At 49.5% G+C, this 19,918-nt stretch overlaps 1 protein-coding gene across 1 annotated transcript; it reads right to left on the bottom strand.

The window, feature by feature from the left end:
• Positions 1 to 1,724: 1,724 nt before the first annotated feature.
• Positions 1,725 to 19,414, bottom strand: ECSCR (endothelial cell surface expressed chemotaxis and apoptosis regulator; the record flags this gene model as incomplete). The annotated part of the gene is made up of 9 exons (XM_080353374.1): positions 1,725 to 1,785; positions 2,169 to 2,224; positions 2,330 to 2,429; positions 3,661 to 3,697; positions 4,267 to 4,365; positions 5,615 to 5,713; positions 6,708 to 6,785; positions 8,964 to 9,077; positions 19,324 to 19,414. The coding sequence occupies 9 exons, from the start codon at positions 19,412 to 19,414 to the stop codon at positions 1,725 to 1,727; spliced, it is 735 nt and encodes a 244-aa protein (XP_080209500.1).
• Positions 19,415 to 19,918: the final 504 nt, after the last annotated feature.

Raw genomic sequence — 19,918 nt, 5'->3', positions numbered from 1 at the left:
TATCTTGCTGTAGGCAGTAAAATGCAGCGCTAGATTCAGGGAAGAGCGGCTGGAAAGTGCCCAGCGGAAAAGGATTTGGGGGTGTTGGTGACAGCAGATGAACATGAGCCAGTGTGTGCCCAGGTGGCCAAGAGACCACCAGCATCCTGGCTTGTGTCAGGAATAGGGTGGCCAGCAGGCCCAGGGCAGCGACCGTCCCTGTGCTGGGACCTGGGGAGGCCAGACCTCGAATCCTGGGGTCAGTTTTGGGCCCCTCACGCCAAGAAAGGCCTTGGTGTGCTGGAGCGGGTTGAGAGAAGGGAACGGAGCTGGTGAGGGGCTGGAGCACAAGTGTGATGGAGCGGCTGAGGGACCTCGGGGGTTCAGCTGGAGAACAGGAGCTGAGGGGAGACCTTCTGATCTCTGAACTGCCTGAAAGGAGCTTGGAGCCAGGGGGGTCGGGCTCTGCTCCCCAGGAACAAGCGCCAGGAGCAGAGGAAACGGCCTCAAGTTGCGCCAGGGGAGGTTGAGGTTGGATGTGGGAACAATTTCTTCCCCAAAGGGCTGTGGGGCATTGGAACAGGCTGCCCAGGGCAGTGCTGGAGTCACCATCCCTGGAGGGCTGGACAGACGGACATGAGGTTCTCAGGACATGGGGCAGTGCCAGGGGTGGGTTATGGTTGGACTCGATGATCCTGAGGGGCTTTTCCAACCAAAATGATTCTGTGACTCGATGAAAGGTGATGGGCAGCTGGGTCTGAGCTGGCTCAGGTTGTGAACCAGCTGGCTCCAACTGTGGGGTGTTGCACTGTAGAGCCAACGGAGGCTTGTTCTCCTTATTGTGGTGACTCAAGGGTGGTACTTGGTGCTATGGTGAGGTGGAAGGGGATGCTGCTGTTCTGGGCTGTCAGGAAGCTCTGGGAGGGTGTTGGTACAGAAGATGGAAGCTCCCCAGTAAACTCACGCTACCAAACTTCAGGAGCTGAAGCAGCTCAGTATTTGGCGTGTGGCCACTCCTTTTTACACTCAGATAAAACCCTGTCTGTGCAGAGACCTTGTTCTTTACACTTCAGATGAGTCTTTGAGCACGTTTGGCCTGTGGGAAGACAGCGATCTGCCTGCCTGAACCTTGGTTATTAATAATAAAGTATGTAAGATGGCAATTTGCATTTCACCAGCACCTTTAATTCATGGCTCTCCAAATGCTTTACAGACATGGATTAACACAGCCTCACAACAACCCTGTGAGGTAGGTGGATGTGATCATCCCCACCGCTGCGGGGACAATGAGGACACCAAGGACCAGGGGCTTGGGGCGATCGTGCTGGGATGTGTCCCAGCACTCGGCCATTTGTGTCCTGTTAGGCCTTTAACTTCACGTTATGCTTTTCTAATGTGTGTTTGACTCACCATGGGGCTGTACTGATAACGAGCCTGCGGCTGGCTGGCACAGACTATAAAGGCCGTTATTCTAAGGCAGCGGTTAATTAGCAAAGTATACAGTTCCTTGGTGCTTCTTGCTGTTGGAATAATCTGAGGATTTGAAGGCATATAAAAAATAGTGTTATATACCAGCCATTGCACATGGCAGGCTGGAACTGGACAAAGCCCTGAGATCCCCCAGGGGAGGAAGCTCTGTAGGATGCTGCTGTAAAGGTACTGATCAGAAAGGACATAATAATTTAATAACATTATTGTCCATGCTTGGTCTTTCCTCAAGGGAAAAAACAAAACCAAAAACAAACCTAGAAAGTCACTGCTGGTTGCGAGTCAGCTTCAAGCTCTGGGTCTTTGGCTTCATAGCACCTGCAAAAGGAACAAAACGTGGTGCATCAGCAACCTGTTTAGGCTGGCAAAAGAAGTAAAGACATGTGTTCCCTCCAACCCAGTCCCAGTTTAGCTTTCAAACAACTTAAAGTTGTGTGAATTACTTGTATGGACTGGATCTGAGAGTCCTGATGGGAATGTGCTCCAGCATCATCTGTGGGGAGGAGGGTGGTAAGCTTGGACTAGAGGGTGAGACCTTGACTTAAGTAAGACTAGCTTAATGACCATCATTTAGTGACAAACCACTCTATCTCAGCTGGCCCTGGGTGATGGCACCTATATGCGTGAGGTGAGCTTGACACCTGGAGGTCAGGCAGCTTGGATAAACCCGAGATGGGCACCCAAACTTTCACCAGGCTCACTGGAACCAGTCTGGGCCTTCAGGAGTTTCATGGCAGTGTTTTATTATATTTCCTTTCTGAAGGAATAAGAGAGCAAAACAATACCTCAAAGGCATGCTCTTATATAGCAAGTGAAATCAACCCCAGCAAACTCTCTAAAAAGGGAGGTTTAAAAGACAAACCTTTTCTGATGGTGGGTAGCTCCTGCTGTTGTTCGTGTTGATGTTCTTCATGGAGATCAGGGTGATGCTGTTCTCCTTCTGGCTCGTGCCTGCCGAGCAGCTGTCAGAAGAGAAGGCAGGATTAACTGCTCTGGAAAATGAAATAAAGGAGTTTCTGTGCACATAACAGGTGAGGCAGGGGACCAGAGCTGATTTGCGTTGCCCTTTGAGCTGCTGTCCTGATTCAGGCTCTCCCTTGGTGCCAAAGTCCCCATCCCCTGTTCAGAGATCTCTGGGGAAACAAGCGGTGCGTTCAGATTTGGATGCGGTGCTGGTTTTCCTGACAGAAAGTGCCGCTATCACCTGTGTCACTGCTTGTGGGCAGAATCAAGGAGCAGTCTGGATCTGGTTCTCAGTGACCATCACCTGCAGCCAGCACCAGAACTGGAACAAGAGGAAACATTACCCTGTCCCACTGCCCTGGGTTTATTTGTCATCCAAAGGGAGTGTTTTACCATCCAATGCTCCTGCTCCTGTATTGCCAGTGACTCTCTTAGGAATGAGAATTCCAAGCGTTAGGAAGGTGGAATTTCCCTTTCTCCATACCCCAAGGGCTGGGATTTGCACTTAGTGCTGGTGGAGACTGGGTGAATTTGGAGGTTAGGGCACCTCAGGGGCTGCAGATCAGCTGGATCATGATCATTAAGGCTATTTAGGAACCATTGATGTCAATGCAAATTTAGTGCCTAAATACTTAGAGGCTTTGCTCCCGGTGCGCCTTGCTTCTTTCCAAAGTAGGGTTTATTCCTTTGGTAGGAAACTCTCAGATGGAAAAGTATGAGCAACATATTTTGGACCTTTCCAGCTCTTGTTCCCTGCTCATTTCCCATGTGCAGCCTCTCTTCTTGCCTGGTGGGTTCAGATGGACCATCCTCCAAAGGTCTTTGCACTGGGGCCACCTCATCCTGCTCTCGCTATTATAGATAACAGTAACAGGCATCTTGGAAGATAGTTTTGTGGGCCTGATCTCATCTCACTGAGGCTGCTTGAGATCCAGAACTCAAGCCTGTATCTAAGCAAAGAAAGACATGCAAACTGCTTTTGGAAGGTGATGAGTCTCCACAGATAGCAGTGCAGCTTGGAAATGAGGGCCCTAAATATTGAACTCTCACCTTTGACTCCATCAGGCAGAGGTTGAGGTGCTACCCACGCTCACTTAGGGTTTCTACCTGTATCAGAGAAATGCTTCCTTCCACCTGAAATAACCAAAGCAGCCTCTTTTCCTTGCTCAAATTGGCTGTGGAATAAAAGAGGCACTTTCAGTAGGATGTGAATAGCATGAACAGCCTTACCTCTCAGATACCACGGAGGTCCCTGGTTTCTGTTTGTCTGGAGGGAGAAAAACGACATACAGGTGAGAAAACATCACAGCCAAGCAATAAAATAAGTCGGCTATATTCAGAATTACATTGTACAGGGTTATAAATGAAATTAAAATGTGATTAGAAACACCACGGAGGCTACTTGAGAGTTGATGAGAGAAAGTTCCTTAACTAGAGTGACACAGCAGCAGGAGCGAGTGCTTTGCTGCCTGTTGAGGCACTCATCACATCCTTCGTTCTTTCGGCAGTTATTAATATCTGTCTCGCCGCAGAGCAGCCTTGCCCTCTAGTAGGGACTGCTCCGTGGGATTCCGAGCGAAAAGAAGCGTCAGACTCTGTGACTTTCTCTGGAAATCTGCACCTTTAACTGCAGCAAAGTCGGGACTGTTCCTTGTGCAGACGGGTCTGGCTGGGGCTCCAAAGATATGGTCCCACCACATTCTGAACTGCTGAATCCATGTTCCCATTTGGCTTCAAAGCCTCCCTGCTTTTTAAAAAACATGTAGGAATTGCCAGACCCATGCGGAAACTGATAACTTTTGATTAAGGAATGACAAATCATGCCAGGCAAAATACCTTCCGAGTCCTTTGAGCGGTTGCACTTGAACCTCAGGCTGACCACGCTGACCAGGATGATCACGACCACTATCAGGATAACTATGAAGCTGATGACACCTGGGGATGGAGGAAAGAACTGTCTGTGACCGAAGTAACAACGTGCCTGTCCTCGGCTTCGGGGGTGGCGGGGAGACTTGGGCTGTCACCAAAACTTGGGTAGGAAATCAATATTTTCATTAAAATGAGCACACAACAAGCAGGAATGTAAGTAGTCACTAGAGCAAATGGCTTTATCCTCTTGTGTTTTAGCCTCAAAGGGTTTCTGATAAATTAAATACTTAATTGGTAAAGCAGTGCCAGGAGGGCATAAGTTAGCTGATTACACTGGGGATTGACTGAAGTAGGTATGTGCCTACTACAGCCGGTAAATCTTATCCTAAAGGTGTATAAAGTCAGATAAATATGTAACATAATGGACGGAGACAGGCTGAAGACTGAGAATGATGTTATCTGTCTCATAAACCAGTGGCCAAGCGCAGACTTGATTCTGACATTTGGCCTCAATAAATCAAACTATTTTTGCATGGGGATTCTGTCCTGTTAGACTGCTTCGGGACTTCTGGCTTCCCTTGGAGGAGATAAGCAAATGATATTAATACTTATGAAGTTAACACTTGACTTTTTAGAATCCTTCAGAATTAACGCTTTTCCCTATAGTGTTACAGAAATGAGCAAATTGATTTTCGTTGTGTGTCTTCAGGGAGGAGGGGACAGTACAGCCCCAGGCAGAGTGAGCCTCTGAAATCTAAGCTGTGCCTGTCTTCGGATCTATTGCTCGATTAAGATGTGGCATCCTTCGCTCCATCCTCCTGCAGTCTGAAGGATGCAGAGACTTGGCTGCTTCCTGCAGTAATTCAGGGTGGGAATGCAGCCCCAGTAGGTTTGTGGGGAAAAAACCCAAATTGTCTAAGCTTCCAGGTGGGTAATGTATTTATTCTAGGCCCTGTCAGGGAAAGCAAGGCATAGCATGGGATCATTTGTGCCTGGGTCATGTCCTAACATGGAGCTGGGGCAAACACTGGTGCTGGGAGCAAGATGCCAAGCTCAGGTGTAGCCATGATGGACTTTTAAATTGTCTGTCCCTTGGGCATGGCTGGGAGAATTTATTTGGTGCTTTATAACCTGCTGGTGACAAGTCTTTTTCTCCAGGGTTTTCCTTTGCACTTGGAAAGCTCCAGGATGAGTCACGCTGAAGGAAACTGTGGAGCCATCTCTAGAGAAGCATCTTCGATGCTGGGTGTCCCAGACAGTGTGTCTTGGCAAAACAGACCCCCCCGTCCTCTCCCCAGGTCGCACAAGACCTTACCAAAAGCTGCCACTGTCAGTGGTGATTTGTCATCTGTCGGAGTGGGCGTAGGCAAGTAGCCAGAGAGCGCAGTTGTTGGGGTGACTGGCGCTGAGGTGCCTACAAGAGGGGGAAAAAGGGAGCTTTATATAAAAGTCTTTCTTCCAAGGTTGGGAAGAGGATTCCTAGCCATGCTAGAGGACCTAACTCGCATGTGTGCTTTATTGAAGAGGATAACTATGGGTCCTGGCCAGCCCCATCAATGGTAACAGCGAAGTGACCAAGACCTGTGTGGGAATTGGATTGTCTTGGTGTGGCCCCATTTCTCGACAGTTTGAGAACACCTCCAGGGTTTTCTGCTGGGGCCCTGGTGATGAAGCTGAGCCTGGCTGGTGAAGGACTGCCCTGGCAGGGTGTCCTGTCTCCCTCCCTTTCATAGAATCATTTCTGTTGGAAGAGACCCTCAGGATCATTGAGTCCAACCATAAGCCACCCCAGCACTTCCCCATGTCCCTGAGAACCTCATGTCCGTCTGTCCAACCCTCCAGGGATGGTGACTCCAGCACTGCCCTGGGCAGCCTGTTCCAATGCCCCACAGCCCTTTGGGGAAGAAATTGTTCCCACATCCAACCTCAACCTCCCCTGGCGCAACTTGAGGCCGTTTCCTCTGCTCCTGCTGCTTGTTCCTGGGGAGCAGAGCCCGGCCCCCCTGGCTCCAAGCTCCTTTCAGGCAGTTCAGAGCTCAGAAGGTCTCCCCTCAGCTCCTGTTCTCCAGATGAACCCCCCAGCTCCCTCAGCCTTCACACTTGTTCTGCAGGTCACCCCACAGCTCGGCAGCACAACTGCATGTTGAAACACAGGCCCGGCGTGTCTAGACAGACGTTCTTTTACAACCTTTTGCCATCACAGCGCCTTTCCTGCTGTGACTCACAACCACTGTTTCCACGCTCAACAAGTTGACCCGAAGTGCTGCTTCTGTGGAGCTTTACAGGCTTTTCAAGGGCTAGATGGAATGGGCAGCATCCCTTGGGTACCCGTCAGCTGTTCACTGTGCTGCTGTGAAGACAGCCTTGCTGTTGGGTGGGAAAAGGGCTGTAAAATATCCAGTGATAACCATCTCTCTGTGAGAGAAAGGAGAAAGCACCTTGAGTTGCTGATGTTGTGGTATTCTTGCTGGTCTTGGGCTCTTGACCTGCACAGAGAAATGCAGAATGTGAATCTTGGCCTTGAGTGTCCTCTATTGACTGAAGGAATTAATGGGAATGCTGGAGAGGAGAACAGATTCATAGTAATGCTGGTGATACCAGGTTAGAACCTTTCCACCATACATACTTTGTACTATTTCACATGTCCAAATAGAAACTCAGAGAACCAAAATCCAAATACCTTTGTATAAACTGTTCAGCTTCTCCAGTCCCAGATGCAGTTTTTGGGCAAATACAGGAAGTAAATAGTGAAAGACTGAACCGGGATGGTTATAGACTTGCTATGGCTCATAAATGTTGAGACTTTAAAAAAAATCTATTCAAGGGAAGAAATTCTCCAGATTATGTGTGTGGATTGACTGTCTGGCTCGTCCTTGGAATTACTGAGGATGCTGTCCTGGGTTATCTAGAAGTAATTAAGCTCATTTTTGTTGGGCTACCTTGCACACCACATGTAGTTCAGCTGTGGCAGGGTAGAGTTCTGTTCCAGCAAGGGTTCCAGTTATCAGTGGGATAAACTGGCTTCTATGGACCTGTTCGCTTTGTCACATCTGCTTCCAATACCTGTTTAAAGGTAGCCTGTGTGTTTCATTCGTGGAGGGGAAAAAGAATCCTTTACTGCCTCCTGGATGTGTGTTGAATGGCCGGATTATCTGCATTGACTTAATGCACAGCTCTGGGCCCTGTCAGAGACTAAAAATGACACTTCAGAGCTGCAGAAGATCATCTGGAGGTCAAGCAGGATCTTCTTTCCCCCTCTCCCATCCCCACCTTCCCAACAGCAGTGTTTGGCCAGAAGTCTATGCTGCCTGGAGAAGGGCAAAGCAGCTCCTGGCACCCTGGAACTGGGGCTCCTGTCTTGCAGAAAACATCACCGCATTGGAATGTCATTGTGGCAAAAGTCAGAAGAACAAGGGGAAAAGGTATGAAAAGGGGAAAAGGTTATGAAATAACAAATCTAACTTGTTCAGAAACTGCATGGAGCAGAACAGTCCTGAGAAGCAGGAACTGCTGCTGAACAGTTTTTTCACCAGTCATCAATCCCTTCATTTCATCCTGAAATTGTGGTTTGCTGAGCCTGGCATGGATACCCCATCCATGGGAAATATTGGGTCTTGCACAATAGGAGCCCTTGCTTTTGGAAGCATCAGCAACAGTGCTATAGCCAAAGATGTATGGAGCTTTTCAGAGATAAAGAAGGGTTATAATTAATAGCAATCTGCTTGGGCACAGGCGTGCTGGTCGGACATCTGTGCAGGCAGAGCTGACCATGGGTTTTTAACCTTGCTTGTGTTGGAGAAGATGTGAGAGGGGTGTGGAGAAGCAGAGCAGCTTCTGTCTTGACCGCTGCAGATTTTTGAGACTGAACCTTTAATGGGGAATTGGCTCAGTTGTCAGATTTCAGACTTTCAACTCACTTGGGTTCTGCCCTTATTCTGAGAAAACTTTCCGAATTATCTTTTTTTTACTTATAGGCTGCATTAAGCAAACTGTCAAAAGCAAAGATTGTATCTTAAATGATGTTAAAAGGGCTCCCTTTTCTTTAGCATAGATCAGTCATTCAAATTCACCCCAGGCAGAGGATGTTAAGTGCATTTTGTCTTGTGTCTTTTCACTGCTTGCATTAATAAGGATACAAGATGCAATTGTGGGTGTTACTGATGGGTCAAACCCAAGATGAAGACAAGTGCTTAGATAACCTGCACCACATGAACCGAGTCAGCTAATTGCCATGAAATTATCCAGACTTATTATTACTCTATAAAAGGACAAAGTACCTTGAGGTGGTGGAGCTGGTGTGGTTCTGCTTCCATTAGACGTTTCATCTGGATCAAGAAAACACAGGAAAGGACAATTAACTTTTGAAGCTGCTTTTAACTGTGCTATGGAGAGGTGTTGGGTTTCCATAGGGTAAAAAATTTGGTTTGCATGAGACTTGACAAAGTGCCACCTGGTGAAGCCTGATCAGGCTTTTTTGATACGTGCTTGCTGAGCTGCTGCCACATCTGTGTCATGGATACGTTCTGTGCTTTGGGGAGCTAGACTGAGCTGCTCCCTCAGCAGGGAGTCCAAAATTCACAATCTTTGCTACTGCACAAGTACCACGGTGCAGACTGGCCCAGGCTTCCCCTGCCTGAGCAAAACGTGTAGTTTTCCATGCTTACCTTGCACGGTCGAAGCCAGCAGAGTTGTGGCCACAGGAGAGGACTTGGCCGTGGTAGCTGGACCCACAGAGGTGACGTTCGGGTGTGCTGGCGGTGTGGATTTTACCGAAGGCTCTGCGGAGGAAGCGTAGCGTTACTGCCAAGGGAAACAGCTGTCGCACAGTCCTCAGACTCCTTGGGAGCGGTGGATAATCCGCCAGGAACAGCACAGCCATGAGCAGATGAGGGAACAGCCTTCGTCCTGCTCAGCATCTTGTATAATGTGCCAGCATTAACTTGGGCTTTTTTCAGTGTCTGGAGGTGCTGAGCAGAAGACTCAGGGATAAGTCTGCTTTTGGCCACCACTTTTGTCCCCACCTTGAAAATCACTGTATTTTTTTGTCACTGGACACTTTAACTGGCTGGAGCTGCCTGGCACCCTTGTGTATCTGTTTGCCTGTTATCTGAAATGCTGACTTTTGTGTTCTATGTCACTGAGAGTCCCTAAGCACAAATAATGTGGTTCTTGCAGCGGTCTGGAGGCTCTGTCACCTTCCCCAACCTGCTACACAAAGCTGCATAGCGAAAATGTGATCCAGAGCAAGATACGGGGGAAAAAACCTTTCAATAAGCTCTCTGCAAGGAAGGGTGGATCACCAGCCTGGAATTCATAGGCAAGTTCTTGTCTGGACTTCTCTTGGCTTTCTGATAAAAATGAGAAAAGATTGCAAATGGTTCAAATGGTTTTAGGGAGGTGTTTTGTTTTGTTTTCTGGAAGGAATGAAAGCAGAATCCGAGATCTTTCTCCTTTATAGTTTTGGGGTCCCTATGGAGAGGCAGCTATGCTTAGGGAAAAACAAAGTAAGGAAACTCTTCAGAGGTCTGTATTACTTCTTCTTCTGTCCTTATGAGTGATTGTTGCTTCCATGAAGGTAGATAATAAAGCAACAAAGCAAACCCCCTGACATGAGCTAGAGCTAAGGTGGTGTTCAGTCCCTGTGCGGACACAAGCATTTTCCAGTTTAGGACAAGCTTCTCCAGGCTTCCCTGTTTCCTTTTGGAGAAATGCAGAACATGCTGCCCTGTTGTATGGGAGGTGCTGAGGGTGTGCAAAGTACTGGAGGTTTATAGTTAATAAAAAAAACAAGGAAGAGCTGGTTGGATCACAAGTCCTTAGGCCACAAGTCTTCCTTCCTCCCCACCACTGTTGTCGTCTGACCTGCTGCTGCACAGGTCCATTTATTGCTGGATGGCCCAGCTGTGCTGTGTGTCAGACCAGTGACAAGCTGGGATGCCCCTGAGCATCTCCAGATGAGTGTTACCTGAGGTGTGGTTCCTTACATCAAGGCTGTGTGTTGTGGATTGGGACTGAGCTGTAAAACAAGCAGAGAGACATAGGATCATTTTGGTTGGAAAAGCCACTTAAGATCATTGAGTCCAACCATAACCCACCCCTGGCACTGCCCCATGTCCTGAGAACCTCATGTCCGTCTGTCCAGCCCTCCAGGGATGGTGACTCCAGCACTGCCCTGGGCAGCCTGTTGAATGCCCCACAGCCCTTTGGGGAAGAAATTGTTCCCACATCCAACCTCAACCTCCCCTGACGCAACTTGAGGCCGTTTCCTCTGCTCCTGGCGCTTGTTCCTGGGGAGCAGAGCCCGACCCCCCTGGCTCCAAGCTCCTTTCAGGCAGTTCAGAGATCAGAAGGTCTCCCCTCAGCTCCTGTTCTCCAGCTGAACCCCCCAGGTCCCTCAGCCGCTCCATCACACTTGTGCTCCAGCCCCTCACCAGCTCCGTTCCCTTCTCTCCACTCGCTCCAGCACCTCAAGGCCTTTCTTGGTGTGAGGGGCCCAAAACTGCCCCCAGGATTTGAGGTTTGGCCTCATCAGTGCCCAGGACAGGGGGTGACATCTACATGTGCTTCTTGTGGGATCCCCACAGGGAGGGTTGAAAGATGCGCCAGAAAGCAACCATTTTAGTCAATAAGAGCTGAAAGGGTGGCAGGAGCAGGAGATACTGAGGAGGGAGTTTGTCACTGGGGTGGCTCTAGGAACCTGTGGGCAAAGGGACCTGGGCTCTGAGGGTCCAGGGGGTAGAGCATGCGAACTGCCGGGGATCTGAGAGCAAAATTGTGGTGGGATCCCTCTGCTTTCTCTGTGCTTCCTGAGACACCACATTGCTTTCCTCCAGACGAGGCTGGGGGCAGAGACCAGAAAAGGGTCATCTTCTGAGGCACAGTGCCCTCCATGGCCCCTGGAGATCTGGGGAGAATGGCGATAAATAGGGTGGGCAGAGATGGGCAACAGGGTGTCCTGGGAAAGGATGGGAAGTGCATGGGAGTTCTGAATCTAGTTCTCATCTCTGGACTCTCTGTTTGCTTCCCCACGTGGGCATGTGCACCCACATCCAAACGTATAAAGCAGATGACAGCCCAGGAGGTACCTGTTACAGCGTGGATGGAGGAGTTGGCAGAGGCTGTAGTACCTGGAATGAAAGAATAAGAGTATTAGTGGTGTCAACCTATGGCTGCCATGCATTAGTGTTCTTGCTAGTTGTGTGGTTTGGGTTTTCCTCATCTTCTGTATGAATGACTTTGAAATACATGATTTTCCCAAGAGCATTAGCAAGGAAGTAGTAGCAAACACCGAGTGCGAAACTATCAGGTTCTGAGTAAACGAGTACTGGAGTTTATTCAGCCCAGATCAATCCCCTGGTCCCCAGATGGAGCCGGACCCTTCAGGGGTCCATCTTCCCCTGTTCCAGGGAAAATGCAAATACATCGGTGGGGTCATTCCCTCCTTAATGAGTGTGTGGATGAGGTGTGTAAAGGCTTCCATGAGCCAATGGGACCATTTTTGTTTTGTTTCTTTTATCTTTTTCCTTCCTGCTTCCTACCCGTGATCCCTTTGTCCATGTGTTTGCACCCAGGGATGCAATGGGGCTCCATGGAAACTGGGACAGAGCCAGGAGGCTGCAGCGAGGGGACGGGCTTGGAGCTGCCTTCCCTGGTCTGGTCCCAAGTCCTGGAGGCCCACGCAGGGCTTTGCTCTCCCAGGATTGTAGGTGCTGCACTGAGTCCCTGGTTTCTCAGCTGAAAGGTGGTTTTGCTTGGGGTTTTTTTTGGGTTTTCGTTTGGATTTATGCCGGAGCATCCCTGCACTAATCCCCCGTGTTGCCTACATGCAGAATGCCTGGTGTTTGTCTTTAAGCCCCAGCTCCTGGAGTCCTATGATTAGATGAGATGCCAATTAAAAGTGCTTCTGTTTAAAATGGGAAAAAGAAATGTCCACTTCCCATATTTGGAGACAAAACCTGGAACATGTGAATGCACTTTACAGGCTCAAATCAAACCCAACTAGTTTAAGTTTGCAAAGGTGACTTTATTGTTTTTGAAATGTGCATCCTATGGTCCAAACCAGAGTGAATACATAATAAAACATGGTGTCTTTCCAGACAGGATTTGACTGTGAAAACCAGACCTGACTTCTCAGACCTTTTCCATGCTTTTCTCTCCTAGCTTACTGGGCAGCAGGCTGGCAAACCTGCCTTGTTTAGTCTATGGAAGAGGAGGCGTGATTAGATCTTTAATTACATAGAGAGAAAGGGACTAATACTTTTTTCCTCTTTTTTAAATCCATTGGGAACAGGACCAGCAAACACGGACCTTACGGAAAAGGGAGGCTGGGCAATAGGAAACCGTCTTGACATGAGGATAGTGAATTGCTGGGAGTGATTGTGCAGGAGAATTACGGGATATCGCTCTCTGCCCGTTCTGAAGAGCAGGTCAGTCTAGAATGTCAGTCTAGAAATGTAGACAGGGTTATGGACAGATGGAACATCACTTGCTATATCAACTCCACAGAGAACGCGCGGTGGCTGGGGCCGTTTCCATCAATTCCAAGAGTATGCCGAATTTTCTCTTTGTCAATGGGCTTCCTCTTCTTCAGCAGCTTTACAGCACAATTTATGGGTGTTGGTTTGCAAATGCCTTGAGATGCCCTGTAAACATTCAGCACAAGAAATGATGTGCTGAGAACACCGCAGGGGCCAACGTCCTCGAGCAGCTGCCGAACTCAAGCAACTTCTTTCTCCAAGATTCCTTTGCAGAACCCATTGTCTTGTTCTTCCATGGGGAGAAATAGCTGCTTGTAATGCTTTTGCTTATTTTTAAATGATCACAGGTGTATTTGGTGTACGTGGCACGTGAAAGCATCAAGAATTGCTGAAGAAAGAGCTATTGTCTGCACTTGGTCTTTGTTGAAGGAAAAGAGGAATAAAGGTGCTGAGCTGGCTGTTTATTCAGCTATTTTTGCTGCAGCTGAGGAGGAATCTGGGAGCTCAAACAGAGCCTCTAGGGATGGGAGAAGCTGGGAGCGAGGAAGCTGCTGCCGCTGCCGTCCCTGATGGACCATCCCATGGGCTTCAGCTCCAGCATCCCTGGCACAAGGGCGAGAGGATCCTGCTCAACAATTTCAACAGCTCAGCCCCTTGCTGCAGGTCACACCAGAGCACCGGCTCATCGGGAGTTCTCTGTTTGCAAAATTAACCTGGGAGTAGTTGTAAATAAGGTAAATAAGCTTTTTATGTCTTTTCCCCTCCATTGCTCAGTCCCTGGAGTTCACCTGCCCAAGTAGTTGCTCGCCCAGGTCCTGCCGCGACTGAGCTTTGCTGCGGAGACGTGTCCGGTCTCGCTGGGCACTTTGCTCAGGAATATGTGGCCCTGCCTCTATAAACACAACCGCACGTTATCTCAACTTGGAGCACGTCTGGCTCTGATTTCTGGCCACTGCTGCTTGTTATGCCTCCCCTGCCAACTCAAATAATCAAAAGTCCCGTTAAATGAGGTGTTTTCTTTTCACCGAGGTGCTGAGCATCCCGGTTGGATTTCCTCGGAGGGGCTGGACATGCGCGAAGCCGGATGAGCCCCGAGTTGCACCGCGGGGCCAGGCGGCAGGATGGGCACGAACAAACGAGAGCCACGTGTCGCGGCTCCTGCAGGCGTCCCCGGGGGAATCCCGTGCAAACGGGGCTGCCTCTGCCAGCCCGGCTCCGCTGCCCCGCCGAGGACCCTGCCTATATAAACACCTCGCAATCATAATCAGGATGCAGCCAGCGCAGCTGTAATTGCAATAAACATCAAAGCCATTCAAATGACTCCCCATTGAGTGTAAGGGCTGCCAAAATACTTGTTGCTTGTTTGGGTGCAAGTGATTTATAGCTGGATTGTGCATTTCTAGGTGGAGACGGGGAGCTTGCTGATGGATTTACGATGGGAAATACAACTTTCTGCTCATGCTGTATGGGAAGGTGCTGCTGGCCCAGCGGAGCCGCGGGGCTGCAGAGGAGCATGTCGGGGCTGCAGGTGCATTTCAGCTCTGACTCAGCACAAGCTGCTGTTTGGTTCCATGGCGGCAGCTGCAGAGCCCGTGTGGCTTTGTGCAGCTTTGCTCCACCAACCTCAGCGTCACCCTCTGCTTGCAGGTTGCAGAAAAGAGACTTGGCAACCTAAAATTAGACTTTTCGATTCATATATTGGCCCATGACAAAAATACACTGACCTGAGTGAAACGCAGCAGCTGCTGAACAGCAGAGAGCAACAACTCCCTATTCTTAGGACTTTTGCATGGGAAAAAAAGTCTTGTATTAGGAAACCTGGAAAGCAGAGAGCTCTGCAAAAGCGATAATAATAACCCACACATTTTATGAAGTGTCTAGAAAAGGTGCCTCTGCCCTGAGGGTCTCACAGCTGAACACGTAAGGTGGAAATTGTGAAGGAGACAGAGAAGGGTTGTTATGCGGCTGGGTAACTGACAGCCTAAATCAGGCCCCAGATCCGCAGAGCTATTTAAGCATCTAATTCCCAAACGACGTGGGGGGGTTGGCAGCTCAGTGCCAAGAGGTTCTGAATTGTCGTGACTCCGCCAAAGCGTTATGGAAAGTTTAGAGAGCCAGCAATTAAACCCAGGTCTCATCAGCAATTAAAATTAATCTTAGCCTTCCTCAAGGGCTGCGCCCAGGCCTGAGCATCCTCTCGGAGCGTCGCGCTCTGTGCTGCTCTCTGGTGAGCTGTGCTGGAAATCAATTAAAAACCACTTGGATGTAGAAAACAAGCCGGGAGACAAACAATGTGGGGAAACCGTGTGGACGGAGCGGGCGCTGCCACATCACCCTGCGTGCTGAGGTCTGGTTTTTCCATGAGAAGCTGTTGCTCCTGGCAGAGCAAAGCAGTGTGGCTTGTATCCTGCCTGCACCCCCACTGCTCTGTGTTTTTTGGGGAGCAAACGCCTGCTCTATCACCCTGCAGCGCCGTCACCTTCCCAGCTGCTGACTGGTTCCAGTTGCCTCCCTGACCTGCTTGTTCTTCGCCCCTGGGCTCTGTAGTGCTGGTGATGCGGGTCCTGCCCTCCTCCCGGCTGCGCTGCTCCCAGGGTTTGTACCCAGCTCTGGGTTTGGAGGAGGAAATCACTTTGTGCCCAGTTTAATGAAAGATGGGGAGGGCACCTATCCAGGCCTGATGGGAGCCAGAGCCCAGCCTGTGCTTTTTGCCTACCTACAGTTTTTAAAAATAGTATTATTCATCAGCAGATCTCGTATTATAGTGCTATTTCATCAGCACTTTATGGAGCAGAGGGATAAGTGTGAGCTCTGCTTTGTTTTCTGTACATGGGGAAACTGAGGCACAGAAGAAGTGTCACGAGTTGCAGTTCAGTTCAGCAGCGCAGCTTTCCCACCTTGTACAGGCGCCTCCCCGGTGGCCCTCCTCAGTTTATATGATTTTCCTCCAAAAGCTGCTCTAGGTGATCGGCCGCTGCGTTCACTTGTGCGCTACACCCGGAGCAGTGTCCGCGGAGATCAACCGTAGGTGCCCACCAAGCACATCTTGCTTCCCCCAAGTGTGTGGAGTCTCTTTGCATCCGTTTCCAAGTTTATTCACGAATTTATGATTCTTTCCAGTCATTCCAGGATTCCCCAGGCCGTGGGGTGTTTGTGAACCACCACCCAGGACCGTGATCTGCTGGGAGGGGTTCAGCTCCCATCCAGTGACCCGGGAGACAAGATGTGCTGCAGACAATGCTGGTGGCAAAGGGATTTCTCATCATTCCTGTTCTTTCCACTTTCTTTTCTTCCGTGTCCAGGCTGGAGCTCCCAGGGAGCAGCTGAGGGTCGTCCCTGCCTGCTGCCACCATTTCAGCGCACGGGTCCAGATTTTAGGTGAGTGACCCTGATGATATCACCTAGGTTTGACTGCCAGATTTCAAAGCACTTTATGGAAAATGTCCTTTTATTATCTCTATTTCATATCTGGGGAAAACAAGTCAGGGGAGCATTACGTGGCTGCGATAAGCAGTAGACACGAAGCCCAGTGGTTCTGTGCCTCCATCGTGCATCGTCAGCTGTGATGTGTTTCTGTCTCATTTCTAATCACACTAATTTCACTACGATTCCACGATTTTTAGTGATTCCAAAGTCACTTCTAGCTAACGTAGGAGAGGACCTCACCGAATCATACGTCTGCAGCCGCTCACCCAAGCTGTGCTGCCCTCGGGACCGCACAGTCTGCAGCTGTGCCTGATGGCGGTGGGAAAGGTGGGGGACACCTGCCATGGGTCCCCTCTCTTGCCCAGAACCAGTGGTGGTGTCCCAGTGCCACAAGGGTTGGCCTGGTTTGCTCCGGAGGGCACAGACACGCTCTGCACCTCCATGGCCAATTTTAGTGGAGTTTGCTTGTTGTATGAGAGGACAGTTGTTTGCTGCAATGTTCACCTGGAGTCTCAGAAAGCCTTTTAGGTCTGCTGAGCCTCCGTTCCAGAACGTCACAAATGTGAGGACCTAGGTCTTGTATACTTCAAATATAATTTTTAAATCTGTAGGGATTATAGGAGAAGTTTGCTGGACTAAGCACAGTTGTTGCTGGTATGCACTGAACTTTTGTAAACATTGACTCTTGCACAGTTGAGACAAGGCATGAATAATCAGCTGGAAACAAGCATGAGACTAATAGATATTATTATAGGACAGTAGAGTGCCACATTATGGGGATGCAGTCCCTTTTAGCAAAGGGCTAATAATGCAGCTACTCAAAATAATTTATTCCTAATCCACAGCAGCTTGAAAGAGTTTGGAGTTTTGGTTTTGTTTGCTATTGGTTGTTTTTTAACTTTAAGGCAACAACTGAGCTGCTGGAAATGTAAAAAAATGCTTTGATCTTGCACATTTGCAAGATCTCTTGCACATTCCTGCAACAAACAGCTCCACACCAACCTCATCTTTTATGTAGCCCAAGCCACGAGCTTTGCCTCTGTATGATGTCCCTGTCCCACCCCTGCGTCCTGTGTTGGTCTCAGGGAACCCAGAGCAGAGGTGAGCGGGTTCTCCCTGCGCTGTGAAATGCAGCTGCATTTAACTGCATCCCCAGTCTGTCCCCTGGGTGTTAGAAGGTTTGATGAGATTGAGGGGCAAAGTCCCCTCGAAACTTTCACACCTCTCAACGCCACTGCAGCTGGAGATACCAGAGGGGACTTTGCTTCCTTCTGCTGTGCTGGGATGATTCAGCTGAAAGGTAAAACCAGCCCCCCCGCCCTTAAGTCTACAAAAAAAGAGTGAACGGGAGGTTCCTCCTGGTTTATGTGGTGGTTGGTCATGCTGGGTGGTGGAGCAATGAGATCTTCTAGCCAAGGCTGGTGCTAGGCAAGGTGCAGATCTGCCTTTCCCAGCCTTGGGCTTAAACCCATGCCTTGGCTTTCCCAGCAGTGGGTTTACCAGCACTGCCCCCTCCAAGGACACCTGCTGTTGACTCACCTATTGTAAATGGGAGATAATTCCTGGAAAATGTCACTGGCCGCTTTGATCAGATTTGCAGAGTCATCTGCGGGGTTTCGTGTTACTAGAAGGGAGCAGTTTGTTTTGTGAACAAACATTCCTCCTGACCACCTCCTGCTTTCCCCTCTTCCTCCAGCTCAGCGTTGTGCTGGCCGCTCCTTTTTGGCCAAGGAATTGGTTTTAAGCTGCACCAACTGCCCTTGGTTTAAGTGTCTGGAAGGTCCCCTGGTAGCTCGATCTCTGTCCTCCAGCTGCACCCCATGCTTTCAATTATATAAAAAATATATATTGACATATTGATATGTTTCCCATTTTTCTCGTGGTGTTATCCATCCACTGGCTGCGGTGCAGATAAGGAGAACAGCGGATGGAGCGACAGTGGGAAAATCCTGCTGGCTTCTCATCAGCTTCCAGGAGGAATTTTTCAGTGGAAACGTTTTGTCTGGAAAACACCAGCCCATTGTAATAGAAACTGTTCATAGGAAGAGGCTTGTTTGGACAAATTTTCTGCTAAGTGTTTCTGGGGGAGGAAAAACAGGTTGGAAATGTTCCAAACCTCCCCACTTCAGCAGCTCCAAAATAACAGTGATTGAACCTTCCTTTAGAAAGAACTGTGAGAGCGTAGAAATTTCAATTAAGGAGTAATAAATTCATTAATGAATTAATGGACCTGCACTACGTGCCTGCTACCATACCTGCTGAAGCCAGCAGGATTGTCCCTAATGAAAAGGGAAATTTTCCAATCTATACGCTCTTCCTTCTCATGTAGCTGCTAACTGACTTGTTTTCTGTATTCTCTGCCTCTTAAAAATCCCGTTAGTACCAGCACAGTGGCTGTAACCCACAGGCAACTTCTATGGTTTAATGAGAAAGACGTTGGATTTTGAGACACACGTCTCACTTTTAGGTGGTTGTCTACTAGAAGCAGCGGTGATGTTACAGTCTATATTCCTTCGCATGCTTTTCAGCTCCGAGCTACCGCAGCTGTCAGCAACACAAGAGGTGCCTGATGCCGCAGGAAAAGACAACCTGTCACCCTTCGGAGCAGGAAACCGGCTCCTTCATCCCACACCACGACTCACGTGGGAAAGAGAAGCTAAAGCAGAATTGTCACAAAGGAGCAGAATTATCACAATAAGCATGAGGCGTGTTCTGCGTGAAGCTTGCACATGGTCTTTGTATTTATAGCAACGAGAGGAAAAAATACCTTTGAGGGAAATAACATCCTGTACATTTAAATGTTCTACCTTTACACTTATTTGACAAAACTCATTTACTATAAAACGCAGAAACACTCAGCAGAAGCGCTCCTTTTGTTAATGAGGAAACAAGTTCTTTTATCCCAGTGCTGCCAAATAAACCCTGTAAACCTGGTACGGCCACATTTTTCCCAGCAACGTGACTGCCACCCCTGGATTTAAAGGCTGAGCTTTCCGATGGCAGCTCGTCCCTGTTCAAACCCCTGGCTGGTTCCCCTTGGTGCCCCCCATGAAGCCGGGCACCCCAAATCCCCCCGCCAGCACCGTTTCCCCCTCCGTGGGGCGCGAGCGCAGCGTCTGACCTGGGAAGAGCACGAACAGCCAGAGCAGCGGATGGACGGACGGAACCAGCATCTTCTCGTGGCTCTGCAGCCCCGCCGAGGCTCTGGCCATCCCGGGAGGGACGCAGCATGAGGAGCGGTTTGCCTGCCTGGGCTGGCTCTCAAAGGGCTTCCTGTTAAAGAATAGAAGGAAACGGGCTGAATCCACATGGGAACTGTGTTTTTTAGCCCATTATGGTCCGAGAGGATGTGAGCCATCGCTTACCGACGGCAAAGGAAACCTCGCCATGGGTTTGGTGGGGAATTCAGCTCTCGGAGCGGTGGCACGGTGGGCCTGCCCTGCTTTGGGCCTCACTCGCTTCTCCATGGTCCTTGGGGTTTTTGGGAGGTGCTGTGTTCATGGTGAGGGTGTGCACCCCGCATCCAACCCAATCCCCACCAGCTGGGGGGCTGCAGGCTGCCCCGGTCCTTCCTGGATGAGGAGTGCTGGAGGAGCCGGTCCTCCCTGCACCTGAGAGGGGCTTTCTTAACATTTCAGGGAGGGGTTGGGAAACATTCGCTCCTCGTGGGGCCAGGGCAACTCGGCAGCTGGTGCTTCCCCATGCCCCACACCTCC

The sequence above is a fragment of the Nesoenas mayeri genome (assembly GCF_963082525.1).
Source record: "Nesoenas mayeri genome assembly, chromosome: 14".
Lineage (NCBI taxonomy): Eukaryota > Metazoa > Chordata > Aves > Columbiformes > Columbidae > Nesoenas > Nesoenas mayeri.
This window is presented reverse-complemented; position numbering and strand designations above follow the sequence as displayed.